The sequence below is a fragment of the Camponotus vicinus genome, unplaced genomic scaffold, assembly GCF_025532165.1.
Source record: "Camponotus vicinus isolate PSW18456_S1 unplaced genomic scaffold, iyCamVici1.0 SCAF_4, whole genome shotgun sequence".
In the NCBI taxonomy this organism is placed as follows: Eukaryota; Metazoa; Arthropoda; class Insecta; order Hymenoptera; family Formicidae; genus Camponotus; species Camponotus vicinus.
Genome location: NW_028141976.1, coordinates 17,517,340 through 17,537,309, shown reverse-complemented (window position 1 = coordinate 17,537,309; position 19,970 = coordinate 17,517,340). Strand labels below are relative to the sequence as shown.

At 30.7% G+C, this 19,970-nt stretch overlaps 3 protein-coding genes across 3 annotated transcripts; 2 read left to right on the top strand and 1 right to left on the bottom strand.

Annotated features, from left to right (window-relative positions):
* The first annotated feature begins 996 nt into the window (after positions 1-996).
* Positions 997-5,384, top strand: LOC145970711 (uncharacterized). Its single transcript, XM_083097606.1, has 6 exons — positions 997-1,583; positions 1,825-1,950; positions 3,025-3,066; positions 3,699-3,766; positions 3,829-4,032; positions 4,592-5,384. The coding sequence occupies exons 1-6, from the start codon at positions 1,250-1,252 to the stop codon at positions 4,670-4,672; spliced, it is 855 nt and encodes a 284-aa protein (XP_082953732.1). The 5' UTR covers positions 997-1,249; the 3' UTR covers positions 4,673-5,384.
* LOC145970709 (protein CNPPD1) lies at positions 4,448-7,748 on the bottom strand. The gene is made up of 5 exons (XM_083097593.1): positions 7,496-7,748; positions 7,152-7,245; positions 6,768-6,973; positions 6,531-6,659; positions 4,448-6,142 (listed from the first exon to the last, which is right to left on the bottom strand). Exons 1-5 carry the CDS (start codon positions 7,538-7,540, stop codon positions 5,360-5,362), a joined length of 1,257 nt encoding a protein of 418 aa, XP_082953719.1. The 5' UTR covers positions 7,541-7,748; the 3' UTR covers positions 4,448-5,359.
* LOC145970706 (general transcription factor 3C polypeptide 1) lies at positions 7,505-19,087 on the top strand. The gene is made up of 15 exons (XM_083097587.1): positions 7,505-7,820; positions 7,949-8,037; positions 8,507-8,700; positions 9,189-10,083; positions 10,354-11,116; positions 11,316-12,186; positions 12,469-12,714; positions 12,785-13,054; positions 13,478-14,401; positions 14,830-15,826; positions 16,074-16,609; positions 16,731-17,869; positions 17,956-18,148; positions 18,409-18,505; positions 18,832-19,087. The coding sequence occupies exons 2-15, from the start codon at positions 7,962-7,964 to the stop codon at positions 18,951-18,953; spliced, it is 7,323 nt and encodes a 2,440-aa protein (XP_082953713.1). The 5' UTR covers positions 7,505-7,820; positions 7,949-7,961; the 3' UTR covers positions 18,954-19,087.
* Positions 19,088-19,970: the final 883 nt, after the last annotated feature.

Genomic DNA, 19,970 nt, shown 5'->3' with positions numbered 1-19,970 from the left:
CTACTTCCTGTACTGTAAATCCATATACTCCAGAAAAATTATCTTCTTGCAAGAATAAAACATTACAATGATTGCGTAATTCCCAGGAAAATACTCCAGATAAACGAACACAGGAATTAAGTAATACACGCGCCACAATTATTTGATCCTTTAAGCTTGCCGACATCAGATGGCTAATACAATTTAACAGGTATCGCAGGAGTTTATCATCCATGTTCTCTGTAACAGCTTTCATAATGGGCGCGTCGGTCTCGTCTATGAGAATAACAACTTTTTTGTTGAAGTGAGAATACAAGATTTCAGACAAGAATTGCAATCCGTCCTCTACATCAGATTATCCTCTTTTATTGATAAAAGTGCCTTTAAAAGTGGCTTATAAGCCTTCTGATTGGCTGTAAGCCACTTTTAGAGGCACTTTTATCGATAAAAGAGGATTCAGAATATGGACCAAAGTCAGTACACATGAGAAAATTTTAGTATTTACCATAAGCAAATCGACCAATCACAGGACGGCGTCCATTTTATATAGCTTCCGGCTAACTTCACAATATAAAAAAATTTAATTAAAATTAAACGAATGACTCACAAACCCTTTTAATTATACTTCAAAACTCTTCATACGAAATACAAACGATTCATAAGGAGAATTTTTAATATTTAGTTATGTTGGCTAACTACATACTGTAAAAATGATTAATTTTTTATAATTATTCTAATTACTCACAAACGTTTTTAATCACACTTCAAACATCTTCATACGAAATACAAACGATTCCATAAGGAGATTTTTGGTTGGCTGAAAAATTTCCGGCTAACTTAATACGAAGTAAAATATCAGCTAAAATAAGAGACAAAATAGGATCAATTTGAAAAAATGTATGTGCTCTCTCTGAAACACCTGCGTTATATTTAAAGATGAGATTGTGTGTCACAGTCTCTCACGTGTCAATTATATATTCATAATAATAAAATTATTTATAATAATAGAAGGGACAAATCTTTACGCACATGCGCAAAGATTTGTCCTTTCTATTCTTACTACGCGTGGTTCGAATTTTGCGTTTGACGTTGTTTGACGTCACCGTCTCGAAGGCTCCCTCCGATGTCATTGAGTTGTTGAGCCTTTTTCGCGCTCGTCTCTTTCTTCGAGATAATTTTCAAGAGGCTTTCTTCTCAAGATAACGTGCTACTCCAACAATTCGGCGATTAAACCGTCTTTAAGGCGTCGGAATTTTCGAATTTTGACAAGATGTGCGTATCGATGACAGCTTTTAGTTGGCGAGGATTTGTTTCGAGGGACATCGCACAATTCAATATTAAACAATCGCATTATTCTAACAATCGCAACAAAACATTAACGAATAATGCATTGTCGCGATGTTGTCCCACGTCATCATACATCGTCGATGTTCTGAGTAAAAAGTTCTCTTCCATGAAAACTCCAATTTCTTCTGAAACCATTCAAGCTTCGACGGAGCAACAAGCAAAGGAACTAACTTCGAAGATGACTTCGGAAGAACGTAAGCTGTTTTTGGCGGCATTGAATGAATGCAAATCGAAGGAAGAGAAAGCTGGCTATGAAGGTAAGCATATTGTTTACTTTATAGAGACCGTAAGAAATTTATATTGCAAAAATAAATGTGATTGTTATAACAATATTATTTTATTAATATTTACTAATATGTTATTTTTGAAAATCAAGATTTAATAGAAAATTTCTCTTTTTAATTTATATTTTTTATAACAATATACACATATATTATAATTCAAAAAAACTTGATTTTTTATTTATATGTTTTATAATAAAGTTTTTGTTCTTTGTAGGTCAATTGGCAACTTTTCGATGGAGCAGCAAGCTCGGCAGACCTAGCAAAATACCATCATTAGGGGAGGTGGATCCTACAGGAACCTACTGCCCTATGCCAGATGACTGGTTAAATCGCAAGTATGGTAAGACTATTCTTATTTATTGTTCAAATCATACATACTTCATTTGTCAAGACTATTGAAGAGGAAGGAAGTGCAGTTTTATATGAATATCTTTGATGCAGTGTACCAAAGTCCTTGCTACTTTCATAAAATGTTACAAACATTAACTTAGATTTATCATCTATAGATGTCGCAAAATAAAATTAACATCCTCGACTGTTATTTATCTTTGGATATAATGGAATCTTTTTCCTGCAATGCGATCTCCATGGATGTTATTCTGTAAGTTGAACTTTCCTCGTTCTCTCATTCTCCTTTCTTCTCTTTCTCTTTTTCTAATTACACTAACCTCTTGCTTACTTCTATTCTAACACTTTTCGGATGTTTCACGGTCAACCACAGTATCACAGTTAGGTAATACTTTGAACACTTTCTTCTGATCTTTTTTTTAAACAGTTTTCCTACTGTGGAAATTAGTTTATATTAAATTTTTTCTCTTACACATTTTATTTCTCAGTATCATAAAATTTCTAGTCTTAGGTCCATATTCTGAATCCTCTTTTATCGATAAAAGTGCCTCTAAAAGTGGCTTATAGCCAATCAGAAGGCTTATAAGCCACTTTTAGAGGCACTTTTATCGATAAAAGAGGATTCAGAATATGGACCTTAAAGTTTGCTCAAATTATTTTAAAATTATCCCACATTATGCACTTGTACCTCTATTATGCTAAAATAATTATATATATGTTTAGAAAAGTATAAGAATATTCTGTAGTTGTGAAATCCTTTCCTTGTTTCTATATTCATTTTCCCTATAATAATCCTCATTAGAAATAATTGTTCAACAGTTTTCTCTTTCTATTTCTTAAGAAAATTTCTTAAGAAAATTTCCTTTTTTATTTGAAATATTTTCACCAAAAAATATATCACTTCAAGTATACAATTTTTGTATGTGAAGAGTAGAATACATTTGCCTTGTAGTATTTGATGCTTGCTAGTTTTATTAAACATATATAAATTTCTAGTCTAATTTCTAGTATATAAATTTCTAGTTCTAACAATTTTAGATTTATATTGTATTTTTTCTCATTGCAGTTGAAAACGTTCCAGAACCAACTACAAAAGATCTGATGTTAGGTATGAATTATAATTATTTTCTATGTCACAGGTGTTTAATTATGTTTGCAAGCAAACAACAAGTTGCGTTTGTCTCTTACTTGTCTCTTGCTTGCTCTCATGCATGACATATGTTATAATAATATATAAATAATATTGTCCTATTTATAAAGATTGCATGTTAGTTATTATGTATATGATGACACAATGATTATATTATTCAGAAGCTGTATTGTTTTTGTATCTAGATATATATTTGATAATTTATGTATTTTTAAAATTACAATTGAACACAAATGTCAGAATCTTTGAAATAAGTTTTAATATCTGATATTGAAAGAAGCCTATTATACAATTATTTTAATGTTACTTTAAGGACACAAATTTTGAAACAAAATAATTAATGAGATTTTACATTTTAAAAAGTCTTATTTTAAGAACTTTTTGCTTCAAATACAAAATATATGTATGTAATATCTATAATATTACATACATATATTTTGCATTTGAAGCAAAAGGATCTTAAAATAAGACTTTTTTTAAAAATATTTATATGTAATATCTGCATATCTATAATAATTTAGATTTCTTTCATAGATAATTAAAAATACAATTAAAGCTATAAATCTCAGACAATCATTGTATTTTTGCAGTCGCAATTGCGAACGCAATTCCATTCGTTGGATTTGGTTTTCTTGACAACTTCATCATGATTGTTGCTGTATGTATCTCATAGATTTTCATTGGTTTATTGCGTGCCGACTTTTAAGATCAATGTTTCAGGGTGATCAAATCGAGCTGATGTTGAATGCAAGGTTTCCAATCTCGACTATGGCAGCGGCCGCGTTGGGCAACACGGTGTCCGATATTATTGGAATAGGATCGGTGCATTACGTTGAGATGTTCGTCCAGAAAGTCGGTTTTAAAGCGCCCAAATTGACATTAGCACAACTGAATCTACCCAGGACACGGATAGCTGCAAACTTGGTATGATTTCTTCGTCATATGTTATTAAATTATTATTGTCTGGTATAGCGATATATAAAAATTTATTTTATATATTATTTATTGAAATTATAATATTAATATATATATATATATATATATATATATATATATATGTGTGTGTGTGTGTGGAAAAGTACAATATTGTAAAATTGAGAAATCAGAGAAAAACTAATTTTTTAATATAATTATAAATGTTATATATACACACACATCTGTGTGTGTATAAGTACATATAAAAAAATACAAAGTAATTATATAAAATAATTCACAACACATATACACAAACATACACATACAAAATAAATTCTATATAGCCATATATTTCCCAAGGAACTTGTTTCTATAGTATGTATACTATTTTAAAAGTTTACATTATAAATTTTAAGAAAAATAGTTACAGTAGAATGAGATATTGAGACATTATAATTATTCTTGTACAAAGAAATTTCGAAAGAATTCGAAAGAAATTTAACAAATTTTTATATATTTTTTTACGAAATTATTTATAACGTAACTGCAATTTTTCCATTTAATACAGGGCCGAGTCGTTGGAGTTACGATTGGATGTCTCCTTGGTATGACGCCTATACCGATGGCCGCGCTTTTCCGGAGTAGCTGAATTACTTGAAAAACGACTGAGAAACGAAGATTAAGTTAATTAACACATGGGACCGTAAACATCTCACTTAAGCACTTTGTTTTAAAAAGGCCTATAGACTTCTATAATTTTAAAGTTTAATTGACGCAATAACACAATTTGTCCCAACAAATACATTTAATATATAAATATATAGGATGTTAATAGATAGATTATATAGAGAACACAAAGTTCGTAAAAAAAGCGTGTAATATAATAATTTGTCTTTTTTAACTACTAAAACAATAGATTTTTTATTTTTCACATATGGTATTTTATTGACATTCTAATCCAGTATTAAGTAAATCTATTAAGTAAAAAAAACAAGTAAGAAAGAAACATTCATTTCTATTATTTTATAGGAATGAAATTAAAAAAAAAGGAAATAGTTTAATAGCTTCTAAAAGAATGTTGATTACACACATTTTTGTTCATTCATTCGTACATTTATTTGATGTAATATCAAATGAACCATATAATATTTGATGTCACAATAGAAATACACACACAATGTTCTCTCTTGTAGTATGTAATATTTATTTGGAATATTTATTTGGAAAAACACATTTGTTAGTATCGAACGTTACATTACAAAAAGTTAGTACAAAAAATAGATATATCTATGTTTTGTGAAAGAGACTGTTTAATGGACAAAGCGTTATCAGGAAGCTAATAGTAAATATTTAAAAACATCGATGATTGAACGACTTTCATAATAGAATTGACCCGACCGTTTCCAACTATCAATTTGATCGAGACTATAATGTTTCCTAATGCTTCCTTCCAATTCACATTACGACGATAGTCTTCTGGTGCAAAATTTTTCATTTTGTCTATCTGTTCCATCTTCCTTATCTTCATAGCTTGCGTTGAATTAAATGAAAATTTGGCGTTAGTAATGTACAATTTCTTAGTGGAATTCGTAAACTGGACATCATTCTCTAAGATGCAATACTCAGGCAGCCAAGTCATCATGGAATTGAGCCACCACTGCCAACCAGTTATGTCATCATCATTATCGGTTTTTATAAAATAATCAACATTCTCGTCCTGGATCAACGAACTAGATATCGAAAGATTGTCGTTCCTAATTTCTTGGGATTGTGTATTTATAGATACATCAATTAAATCGGTCGACATGAAATTCGTTTGCAGATTCGCAGATTGTTTCGGACTTAGTGACGTTCCGGGCAAACAACTTTGTACAATGAAATGGCCAATCAGAGTAGATCCCACGAGAGTTATTAAACCAGCGGCATAGGTCGCCAAGCAGATTGAAGAGACGTTTATCAGGGTTTGTGCAATTGCAATCAACTGAACAGAATTTAGCAGACAATTTAACTCTGTATATGAGCACCATCCACGTTTTTGTACTTCTCGATATGCTACATCTTTTTCTAATCGTTGAAATTTTTCCCAAAAGTCTTGATGCTGCACTAATACTGTCCAATCCTGTTATATGAAAAATGGAATATTCTCTTAGTAACTATTTCAATTATAGTTACGATTATGGTAGACAATTTTTTATTAAGTTGGTTTGATTATGAATAATATTTGTTGATTTTTGTTCTTTAACATATAGTTTTAAAAAACTTATTTAATTATAAAACACTTTAATACAAATCAATTTTATCACATAAAAACAATTATAAATTAGAAACAATTAAATTAAAGAAATATCAAATGTCAAGTCATAATTAAAACAAAATTTAATTATAATTAATTTTATAAAATATCATTCAAGATTTTTTACGAATTTCAATATTTATAATTTTAGCTATAATTTTGTAATAATATATCATAGTCTGAAAACGACATATGTATAAAATGATGTGCTTACAATTGCAGCCAGAAAATCTTTTTCCAGTTTATTCATCCGAGATATAGTCACTTGTCCTGAATTTGCCCATTCCTTGTTAAAAACTTCATCTTCTTCACCATCATCATGCAAAAATTTACTGGCTACCATCTAATAATTTTGGTAAAAAGCCATTTATATAATATTGTAACTATGCCAATTATTTTTAAAATCTAGCTATAATTGCAATAATAGTTGTAACGATGACAAAATAATCACCAAAGAAACTAAGAATAGCTCAGATGGTGCTACTTGCTGAAGATACTCTGGATTACAATTCTTTAGTCTCTCAATATATAATAGAGCTAGTACAAGCGAGCAAGGAGAAACACAGGCATTTCTAGATATTCTGCTTGCTTCCTCCACATCAAGTTTTTCTAACGTATGACCACTCTTTGCTTCTGTAAAAATCTCGGCTGCCAATTCTAAGAACATAAAAATTCATTTTTACTTTTTTAAATTAATAAGTTTATTTTTATGCATAATATTGCAAAACAAATATTGTACAACAAAATAAAATACAGATATATAGAAATCATGTGTGACTAATAGGTCATGACTAATAGATTATAATGAGTTTTTACAATTCAATATTATACTAACCAGTAACTGGTAAACTCAGGCAATTAATTTTTGGTAATTTAGAATAGTACAATGATTTCCTTATGCGTTTCAAAAATTCGTTATGTTCTAGATCCTGTAACAGAATAAGCGAGACATATCTAAAAAAATTCAATTCATCAATGAATAATACTAAAGAAGTGCAATAACATGTTTTCATCTAATAATGTAAATGTTCTTCAAAAAGTTATTCGATTTTAAAAATGCTTGCGATTTATGAAAATACTTTTAAAAATAAATTGTTTTAAAAGGATATTTTAAATTTTCATTATGACATATATGTGTATATGTGGAAATATTTATAAAGTTGCATATGTGTCACTTACCATTGAGTTTACTGGCCCGTTCATGTCTCGCCAGCTGTTCGTCATTGTTGAGTATTCGCGTTCATATATATCACACACATAAATCTGTAATATTTAATACTTAATAACGACACAAAAACGCTATTGTGTGAGGCAATCACTTCATTGATATGATAAATTTTATAAGAAACCAAAAAATTATATCAGCTGTATCTTCAGATCGTGTAACGTGCTTGACGTGCTTACGATAATTTAGGTTGGAACAAAAAAAAAATAATAGATTCAGCAGAGCCAATCGTTGAATTGTCGTCCTGCAATACTGGAAATTAATTGGCTGGATCTAAAGGTAAGAACCAATCGATTGCTCTTTGACATATAGACTTTCAACATGGCTTCTTGCATACGTTGAAAATACAAACAAAACGAGCAGCCTTGTGCCGAACATATTAAACTTTTCAAGAAGAAAATTTGTAGATCCTATGTAAAGATGACCTCGTTTAATTTAATGGAGTCAATCATCGATGAGGTTGCCTTGGAAGGATTAGATGGCATTACTTTACAAGGTTAACAATTATTCAATCTCATTACTTTCTATCGTAAAAAGTTTTTATAATTATATGTAAAAAATATTTTATAATAAAATGTTTTATAATAATTAAAATATTTCTGTAAAGTAATATATTTTTCTTATACAGAGAGAATAATTATATATATATTATTTAGACCTGATTGTACCATAATTATTATTTTGACTTTAAGCGAGACTTAATATATAAATATGTGTCTGTCTTTATTTATTTAGAAAGAAAAATAAAGATATATACATATTTAAGTCTCACTTAAATTCAAAATAATGTTGATGCAATCTTAGTTATGAAGCCTCAGTTATTTTTTGGAATATATCTTATTGATTTACATAATATTTATTTAGTTTTGATATTTAAATATTCTCTTTCTTCTATTGTATCTTAATTTTTTCTCTAAATTAGGGATAATTCCAGTAGTCTATATGTTTTTGTGTTTTCTCTTTAGCATTATGGATAAGATTAGCAAACAGATTTCATGATCCATTGCCACTATCTAAACCTTTTATGGAACAAGTATGGTCAATCATTAAAAAGGTGAAAGACTTTTCATTTTACGAATTGGAGACACCAAGAGAACCACTGGTGATATTTGATCGTTATGAATTTGTAGATCCTTGCCTAGGTATTATACTTGAGCCAGTGAGTATGTTAAATTAATTTATTATGTTTATATATATAGTGTTTTTAGAGAACAGTTTACAGTTCTATAAGTTTTAAATTTATAAGTTTTTAATGTTAAAAAGTTTACTTTTAAATCAAATTAATTAAGATCACTAATAGTATTTAATAAAAAAGACGATTTCAATAAACATTATGTTTAAGCTTAATCATTTTTTGACAAGGCACTATTATAATTAAATTGAGCTTTATTAAAGAGATTTTAAGTATTCATATATTTTATAGACATATTACTAAGTCATTTAAATATAATTTTAAGTGATTGATAAGAGATTTATTGAAAAAAGTTGTTTTTTTTAGATCTAGTTGTCTAAAAATTAAAAATAAATTAAAAATAGATTTTTAAGTCAAATTGTATTTTAAAATTTCCCTCAATTGTTAGTTTATAATTTAAACAAATTCTAAAAAAATTTTCCTTAGATTTTTTATTTTTCTATATATTTTTTTAGCCAAATGTTCCACCAGATATTTATCCCCACTGTCCTATTCAAGATCCTAAGGCAGGTGTGAGAGGATCTTGTTCTACATATTATACAAGAAAGGATATCAAAAATAATGTGAAGAATGCAGATCTAGATGAAGTAACAGAAAAATATGGATTAAGTTTGGTGATTGTAGCATCTCAATTGATCAGGACACGGGCTTTGATAAGTGTCGATGTGAGTCCAACATTGGAACTGACAATCATGCATTATTGCTTTTTAGAAAGAGTAGGAAGAGCTCGTTATCATGGTGAAGTTACTCAAGGCAAGCTTAGTTTAGCAGCACTCAAAGAGGATCCAAAAACTTTGTTCTATCATCGAAAATTTCTGCTACATCACAAATTAATTACAAAGCAAATTCACCATCAGAAAACTTCCAGCCATACTGGTAGTAGTAGCCTCTTGCATCTACCACGTTTTTACGTAGAACGAAAACCAAAAATGATTTACTTGGCGGAACAGGTACTTGATATTTTAAGATCCAAAGAAAATGGTGTAGCTGAGTATGACGAGATTAAGAGGAAACTTGGAATTGAAAATTCTATCAAAAAGTTGTTTAGAAATTCTTTTTTTCAAAAAATTGCGAAGACGGACATTTGTGTGCCATATAGAACTTTGTATCCTAACGCGGAGCCTAACGAATGGCGACAAAAACAGGATCCTTCAAAAGAGAAAAAGATTAGAGTGGTACAACTATTATATCCAGATATCGATATTGTGGATATAACATGGAACAAGTATGAGAAAGACGATGATGAAGATGTCATTGATATGGATGTTTCCAATCATAAAGTCAATGTTCCTTACTTGAAGCAAGCAAATGCTATTATCGAAGCGAGTCAACTAGAAGGTGTATCTCAAGGTAAAGTTTAAATCATTGTAATTATCTTAGAATCTTACTGTCCAAAGCATTAATTTGAAATCTATATATTTATATATATGTATCATATGTTTTCTCTAAAAGTCATTTTACCTTTACAAAATTAAGAAGCTTTTTTAAAATACATGCATTTTGTGAATTATAAATACTATGGAGTGAATTAAGAACAATTATTTTCTTATCAAGACAGAAATAACTTTTAATTATAAGTGATTGAAAATTAAAAATTTGAATAAAACATCTCTTTTTTAGCTTATTTGGGAAAAGAGATGGGTCTCACTAAATTACAATCTAGAACATTTTTAAGAAATATGGTAAAGATGGGAATTATTGCAAAGTACATGAACGACATGGGTCGACAAAGAATTACAAAATATGTGTCAAAGAAATTTGAGAAAGGCAGCAAGATGAGTAAGCAATTTAATAAGGAGATACACAAGATTAAGGAACTGACTAAGAGGATCACCAGTGACAGTGATTTCAAAAACAAAGCGACCTTGCAAGTGGAAGATGAAAAGTCTTCCATAAACAATGATGATAAAGATGATCAGACAATAAACAATGATGATAAAGATGATCAGACAAGTCAAAAATCAGATCATCAAGTGAATCAAACCAATGTTGATGCACCGATTGTTAATGAAAGTGAAGAGAAAAATAAAGATATAGATTGTATTAAAAAAAACATAGAATTGAAAAATTATACCATTAACAGAATTATGCACAAGTACCAATTGTCAATATCAAAATATAAATCTAAATATAAGCGCACATCGCAGTCCTTATTAGTAAAGATGAAGAATTCTAATATTAATGTGAAAAAACAAAAAGTGAAACCTAATATTTCATCTATGCAGCAAATTGCGAATGCCAAGGCTACATCGTTTTATAATAGCATAAAGACGAATCTGACAGCACAAAAACCTGTTCATACAGAGAAAGGAGTTAATGAAGTTTTTGGTTTCATGGAAGCTGTACAAAACAGTGAAAAAAATACATCTAATATTACATACAGGTATGTAGAAATTTAATATCTCATTTTTATCAAATATAAATTTAGTTATATTTTTTTAATAGTGTACAATTTATCTCTATGTACAAATACTTTTTTGGATATTTGTTTCTTTTATAATTTTTTAAAAATATTATTTTTTAGATTTCTTTACTATATTTTTTCATATTATTTATTAAATATTTTTTATCATTGTGTTCAGATTGCTGAGGCGCGCTAACATGATCATCGAGGCAGTGAAGGAGCACCAAGTGATCGATGATATATCGAAACTCACGAAAATGATTTGCGAGGAAGAGGATAAAGAAGGTTATGATGTTAAAATCGACAAGAAATCTCTCATAAGATTATTGCAAAAACTCGCCAAGGATAACTTGGTAAAGAATATCAAGTTAACTTTGAGCGCGAACGGAAGAACCGAAAGAAACATGATGTTTATTTGCGATCCAAATATCGATACTGATCACACCGTAATTAAATCGGCCGTCGAGCAAGCGAAGGTCAAGTTTTGTTTAATATCATCTCAGAAAGCGAAAAAAGCGGATAGGCAGGATAAAGAAGATAAGAATAAAGAAAATATAGTGGACAAGCCATCAGATTCTAAGGAGCAATTACAAGAACTTAGCAAGACAATATCAAAAAATACATTATTTTCTGTGAAGTACGAGCCTGATACTAAAGCTGGCAAACAATATGGTCTCAGTCCAAAGTTTATCAGGATGCAGACAATGCACATTTTGCTGTTTTATTTAGTATATGATCATCCTGGCATACCAAAGTTATCTCAGCAGGAGCAGATAGAAATTCTTAAATCTAATGATTATGAAATTGATGATAATCTCATTCAGGAGTTTAGCACCATTTACAACATTGAAGTAGGCTGGAAAATGTTTGTCCCACCTTTGCCTAAACATAGCGGATGGCCCGAAGGTTGGGCGCTGGTGTGCGATGTTCTACTGGGGCTGCCTTTGTCGATTTTCGTTAAGGTGCATAACATCACCTTCATAATACCCGAGTTGGAGCACTATTTGAATCATCCGATCAGGAAGCATTACCTTGTCAAGAATCTTCCGGTAAGTTTAAGAGAGAGAGAGAGAGAGAGAGAGAGAGAGAGAGAGAGAGAGAGAGAGAGAATTTAGGGACGTATTATAGTATCACTAAAAATTAAGAAAAATAATTTTAATATCTGGTTCCGGATAATTAATTATGATTCGGGATAGTGATTTTGCGAATCAACTGAAAGTAAGATTAGATTTTTCAAAGTCAAAATTATAAGCTATTCTGTTAATGCTCTGACAATAGCTTTTATGATATGAATTTGTTTATATTAAGAATGCTTTCTTTTTTGTATTCAGGTTACAATACGGAATACTCTCTTACATGCGCGGAAATATATATTTAATATCCATGAAACCGTAACTAGATTGTGTTACTTCGGCCTGGTGCAGTTTGGTCCACAGCGACTGAAGGATAAAGATCAAGTATTCATCTATCTGAATCGATACACAGAATTGATGGATACAACCTCTTCGGCGCGGAGCTATCATCAGATCGAAGACAAGATATATCCGGTCACTAAATACTTTTTCGACCGCATGCAGGTATTATTCATTAGTAACTATTATTATAAAAATTTAGAAATTTATTAACGCAATTGAGGTATCTTCATAGGTCGTTGAGAAATATTGGTACGATATATGGACTATTTGTGTTAATACACCTCTTGGTGAGAGAATACCCGGTAAGGATATCCTAGTTGAGGATCTGAACAAGAAAACTGCCATGATAGAAGCGATTGTAGCACGTACTCCAAAGCAGACTACGGAAATGGATACGGGTGCGGTTCCCGGAGATCGTAAAGGAGCGGCTGGTATCGATTCAGCTTTTTTCACACATTTAAAACGTAGTTGGAATGGGTCAGTTAGTTCTACTAATCGACAGGTAAGTAAATGAAGAAGTCATGTGAAAAATAATTGTTCTATAAAAAGATAAAGTAAAATATTTTTTATATTTTGAGATTTTTGATTTGTTAGATTTTTATTACATATATATATATATATATATATATATATATATATATATATATATATATATATATATATACACACACATACATTTAATATGAAAGATAATTCCTAATATTAATTTGATATCTCAGATAATGTGGATATTATTATTCACAAATTTTCATTTAGTTTTACTTAGTACAGATAAATTTCTTAAACTTTAGATTTGTAGATTTATATGATATTAAAATATCCTCAGTATACATATTAGATCGTATCGCAATTAACGTTTTTTTATATTGTGATAATTGACGTTATATGAAATATCATTACATTGTAAATTAATTATTGTTATCAGGCCTCCAAGAATCATGAAAAATTCGGTACGGGTCAACGAGATCTGCATCTTTCAAAGATTCAAACAAAGCCGGTTAAGTATACGGAATATGATGGTCTTAAGAAGATTTCTGGACCGCCACTGCCTACTATCAGCGCGACCGAACTGCGGAAAAAAATGTACGATCACCTTAACGGGCGGAAAAACGAGGCTTTGCCGTCACAACAATCGACCAAGCAAAAATGTATTGTACGACGAGTGGAGCCACGCAAAAAAAGTGCCCGGCGTAATAAGTACGACGAGTCCGATTATCAAGCGCTGCAGCGGATGCCCAAGTTACGTGCGGACTGGGAATCGCACGAGGATAACATTCTGTTAGTGTGTAAGGTAGCGGCAACGTATTTATCATCGAATCCGCGCAAGCAGCTCATCGACTTCATAGCAGTGCGAGATGTACTGTGCACATTCTCCTACAACTCAGACAACAAAACCTCCTGTGCTTGTCAACGCCGATTGACGTATATGCTGAGACAGCCGCGTACAGTGAATAGCATCGCGCTAGGCGTTGAGGAGATTAAACAAGATCTTTTTGTCGACAGACGATATGGTAGCACGATGGAGAGATTGAAAAATGAATGCGTGAGTTCAGCGGACTATAAGAATCGAATCACGGAGATTTTCAAGGAGCTTGTCGGCTATATCATTAAAAAGTATTACGATATCACGGAGATTAACCCAAAAAAACATATGGCGATGCCGAGGACTGCGCAAGAGTTTAATCTTCTTTTCGAGTTGATTTATCCAGCAAAGCCGCATCACAATCAGGGATTTACAAAGGATGTGCGAAGTACAAATGATATTCATGCAGCGACTATCAATTCTCTCATACATAGTTCTATGTGTTGCAAAAAAGATAGACGCACCTGGGCTTATCAACTTTTCAAAGTATGGCTAATTAATATGAAAGATACTCTGTGAAACATAATATATGTAAAGCTTGGACATTAAACTATAACTAGATTGTTGATTAAATGTTCGATGAATGGAGAATCAACATTTGATTTGTTAGAAACTTTTAATTTTTTAATCTATAGATATTAATTGGTAAATTTATTTTGTTTTAATATTATTTTCTTTTTTCACCTTTTTGTATGATTTATCGCTCATTTTTAGATATAATTTATTTACATAACATATATATTATATATATATGTAATTAACTTGTGTATCAATCTTATATGTTTTTGCTTTAATTTTTTGAAATTGTCAATAAGAATATAAAATATTTTTTTATTATATCATTTATATAAGAAAAGATAAAAATTTTCTTTCAATACTTAATAAATTAAGTTAATAAATTTTTGTCATTAAAGGTATATCAACGATATCCGGACATTCTACTAAGACAGGCGATGAATAAGATCAGATCAGACCAGATGGTAACAGTGAAGAAACACCATTTGGCATCTGTTAAGAAGTTCGGCAATTATATGCCGACGAGCAGCTCGCAGTATCAGCTAAGCATTAATTACATTCACAAACTCCAAACTAAGTGGCCTTACGAAATGTTTAAAAAGTCCTACGATGTTTTTGCAAAGTTGCTACAATGGTATTCAGAGCACAAAAATGTCCCTTCACAGCAACAGGAGGAAATATTGAATGGTACTGAGATTCTGCCAGTTTCCTGCGGCATTGTCACTGTCATACATGACTTGCTAGGACGCAACCAAATTGACTTTGACATAGAGATGCCAGAACAGATCATTACGTTGGACGCAAGATATCAAGGCAAGGACGAGACTTTTAGGGTTGAGCAAAGATACCAGGATATTTTGACGAGGCTCTATCGCTTCAAGTACGGAAACGTTGACGCTCAAAATGCTGAATTTTTCGAATCTGAAATGGAATCTTCGAAAGATTCTTCAACAAGGAAAAGACCAATTGAAAACGATGATTATGAAAAACTGGCAAAAATCGCTCGTAGGGATGAGGAATGTAATGAAAGAAAACCAGGGGAAGAATTTGAACAAAATAAAATGTTAATTGTAACAGAAAGCGGATCAGTCGATGAAAGCATCGGAAATTTGAATTTAAAGAATCATTCTAGTGTCCATAAGCAAAATGAGAAAAAAGTACATCGTTCAAAAAAGAGATTTATCGATATTGAAGACGAATCTATGGACTACGAAGAGTCATTTTTGAAAAGAGCAAGATTAAACTCTGAGAATTCGACAGATATAGAGGATATAGAAAAAGACGAAGAATTAAATTTATGCGAGAATCTTGAAAGCATCAGAAAGATATCTTCAGAGAAAACTCTCGAATCTCTTGAACCATTGAGAGAATTAAAAAACCAAGTAAGAGAAGAAGGTATGTCATATTTTTATCCTTAGAGAAAAGTATTAGCTAAAAATTAAAGATTTATTCTCTCTATATGATTTAATGTTCTAATTCGATTATTTATAACAAATCTGATAATTTTTTCCCACACTTAAACAAATTAACTTATAGATTTATAGTCTATATGTAACATTAGATCATACTGTGACTTTTCATAAAATTTTAAAGTTAATTTAAAATACTTTGTAAATATGTCATTTTACTTGTAAATTGCCAGCTCTTTCGACGCAGCCGAGCACAACGACCAACGTGACAGTTCCTCGACGTGTCAACGAGATTATCAAGAATGTACCATCCGAAACAAGCTACTTTAGTCCTTTCAGTAAGCTTAATGATACAAATGACATTGAGAAGAAATACACGAGGATAGCTATGTTGGGAATGAAAGGGATTTCAGAAGCCGACAGTCATCACGCACATGAATACTTTGTAGTTAATAGTTTCAAGATGTTCTATAGCTTGGAGACGTCATCATTGGCAGCATCATCTGCATCATCAAACGAAATTGAAAATTTCAAAAATTATTCAATACCTAGCCAGGTCATACCACTGAGAACCGATGCTGTAAATGATCTTCTCAATGAACTGAATAGGACCGCAATTTTTCCGAAGAGCGGTATCTCTTATACAGACTATAAGGATGAAATAATGACGAAGAAGAAAAAAATACCAGTTGAATGGAAATACGTCGACGCAGTGTGCGAATTTGTTCGAGAGAAGAAAGAAATCGGCGTTTGTTCACAGGAATTGCAGGTAATTGAATTTTGATGTACTAATTATTTTACTTTAAAATTAACAATCTTTTCCTAAAACTATTTTACTGACTTAATTATTATTTAAAAGTTTGCATTTTACTAGTTTTTTATTTGTCTAGGATAAATTCTTCGATGAGCAAGGAACGAATTTGTACAAAGCTGTTTCGCTTTTAACGGAAAATCATATATTTTTACGCTCTGGTGTTACCAATCCACGCTACATTCATCATCGTTACGTGGATTCTTGGCTAATTCATTCCTGCAAAATATATCGTCTTGAGCAGGAGTCTGTAGTGCCGTTTAAGGATAGCATATACGCCAAAATGCAGCAGGGAGAGACAGTAAAGACAAGTATTGAAATGAACGCGAAACAGAATAAAGAAGATACAGAAATAGATAGTGCAATACCATCAACATCATCAGATAGTCAAGAAAAGAAAGTAAAAGAAGTCGAGGAAAAGAAAGACGAGAAAGCGGATACTGGCTTAAGTAATGAGGATGAGGAAAAGGAAGACAGCGAAATCAACGAAGAGACACATGGAAAAAGAATGCATAAGCAAAGAACGTGTTTACTTCCGCAAAGGAATGTGTACAAATCTGTGGAACAATTAGATAGTGCGATACCATCAACATCATCGGATAGTCAAGGAAAGAAAGTAGAAGAAGTCGAGGAAAAGAAAGACGAGAAAGCGGATAATGGCTTAAGTAATGAGGATGAGAAAAAGGAAGACAGCGAGATCAACGAAGAGACACATGGAAAAAGAATGCATAAGCAAAGAACGTGTTTACTTCCGCAAAGGGATGTGTATAAATCTGCGCAACAATTAGATAGTGCGATACCATCAACATTATCGGATAGTCAAGGAAAGAAAGTAGAAGAAGTCGAGGAAAAGAAAGACGAGAAAGCGGATAATGGCTTAAGTAATGAGGATGAGAAAAAGGAAGACAGCGAGATCAACGAAGAGACACATGGAAAAAGAATGCATAAGCAAAGAACGTGTTTACTTCCGCAAAGAGATGTGTACAAATCTGCGCAACAATTAGATAGTGCGATACCATCAACATCATCGGATAGTCAAGGAAAGAAAGTAGAAAAAGTCGAGGAAAAGAAAGACGAGAAAGCGGATAATGGCTTAAGTAATGAGGATGAGAAAAAGGAAGACAGCGAAGAGACACATGGAAAAAGAATGCATAAGCAAAGAACGTGTTTACTTCCGCAAAGGGATGTGTACAAATCTGCGCAACAATTAGATTTCACGTATGTATTAAGAACAAAAATAGCGAAAAAATTCTTGTATGTAAGAAACTTCAAAAACAATACTGATGAGAATCATTTTCTTTTAGTACGACCGAGGAAATAAAAGTGGTGATAAAACCTTGGATTCGCGTAGACGGCGTATTGAATCGCAAAGTGCTAGATCGAATGTTAGGTGCAGTTATGAATTATTGTTTACTTCATCCCGGACTTACCATGGAAAAGGTGCAAAGTAGATTCATCCCAGTCCTACAACCCTTTCATACGCGTGAATTAGTTGAGGTTCGTTATTAATTATTTATATATTTGTTTTCAGAAGTCTTGTTTACATATATATAGAGTGAGTTTATGTATAATAATTATACTGGATATAGATATAAATAAATCTTTTGCAACTATTTGATAAAGTTATTCAAAAAATTTGATAAATAATATTCTTTTAAAAAATATATATTTTTTATCATTAACATTATTGTTGTTAATTTAATATGCTATTATCTAACGTAATAGATTTATTTTCATTGAAAATAATTTTTTTGCAGATACTGATTAAACTGGGTTGTTTAGAGAGCAAGCATTTGAAGAAAACGCGCGTTACTGTATTTTCTCGGCCGTCTGCGATTAAAATTAATAACATAAGTATGTGATACTTCTTTTGTTTTTCTATTATTAAAATTGAAAATTCTCTGATATCTAAAAACTATTGTGTTGGTTTTATATAATTTTTATATTTATTTCAAAATGAAATGAATGATATATTCTTCTATGAGTTTCATCATTATATATTAAATTTTTGATTTTTTTAAAAAGAAATGAAAGAGCAGGTGCAATTCTATAAAATCAATTTTCGGTTAAAATGAAATTAATTTATAATTTTTATTCTTTGAAAGGACATATTCCATTTTTATTCATTAACTTTCAATTTATCATGATATATGTTTAACTAATTATGTTTTCTTTTTAAGCTGCGGATACCATTGATTGGTTTGCTGAAGATGAGATAGTACTCGAGCCAGCTGTAGATGCTGTTATAAAATTCAGCATATTCTTAAGTACAAGATTATATAGTACAGATTTTATACCATAATTAGACATATGTATTTTATAGAGTACAAAGAACAATTCATCAAGATACACATATAACATATATGTACACTTTATAATGTACATACATGCTTTATTGATAAAATAACAATGCAATAAATAGAAAATAAGATAACTATCGCATAACTTTATATTATGTAGATAAATATGTTCTATATGATTAATAATTAATGTAAATTTTATATTAATAATTAATTAAAAATTTTTATAGATAATTTTACAGATATGATAGATGTACTTGACATTGTACAGCTTGTACTACACTATGTTACACAATATAGAAAGAGATAAATTTGATACAAATCAGTGCAAATTTTGAAATTCTAAATTCTAAGAAAATATATATATACATTATTATTAATATAAATAGTAAATATTAGTTATAATTAATATGAATAAAATTGTCACGACAAAAGATAAGTTTTTTGATTGCAGTAAATTTTAAAATTAATCTTTTTAGCGGGTTAACGTATCGACTCATTGACGCATGCGCATTTTTAAAATGCAATCAATCCTAAAATTGCCGCGTATTCAGCGCAAACGATAATTGGTTAATTGAGTACCTAGTGTAGATGCAACCAATCGGTTTGTTACGATCAGCTAAAATAAGTACACACATCATTGTGCAAGATTTGTTTCTCGTTTGTTAAGAGATATATTTTTCGCATTATGTAATTACTACACTTTTTACTATGAAAAGCATAAAGTTACGGTGAAAAATGGTAAGATAAGATGTATGCAGGATCGTAAGTACGTATTTGACTTTTAGGATCTTGAGCTCGAAAAAAAATTACGAGAATTTTTTGGAATATAAATAAAGAAAATAATAAGAGAAAAAAACATGAAAATGCGAAAGGAAGTTTCGATATCGAAAAATTGAACAAGATTTTCTAAACTCGCATAATGATTTTGTCAAAAAGATCAAAACGTGTTTTTGTTTATAATATCTTTTTCTTGTCGGGTTCCAAATGCACTTGTTGAATTTAGTACGTACTAGACA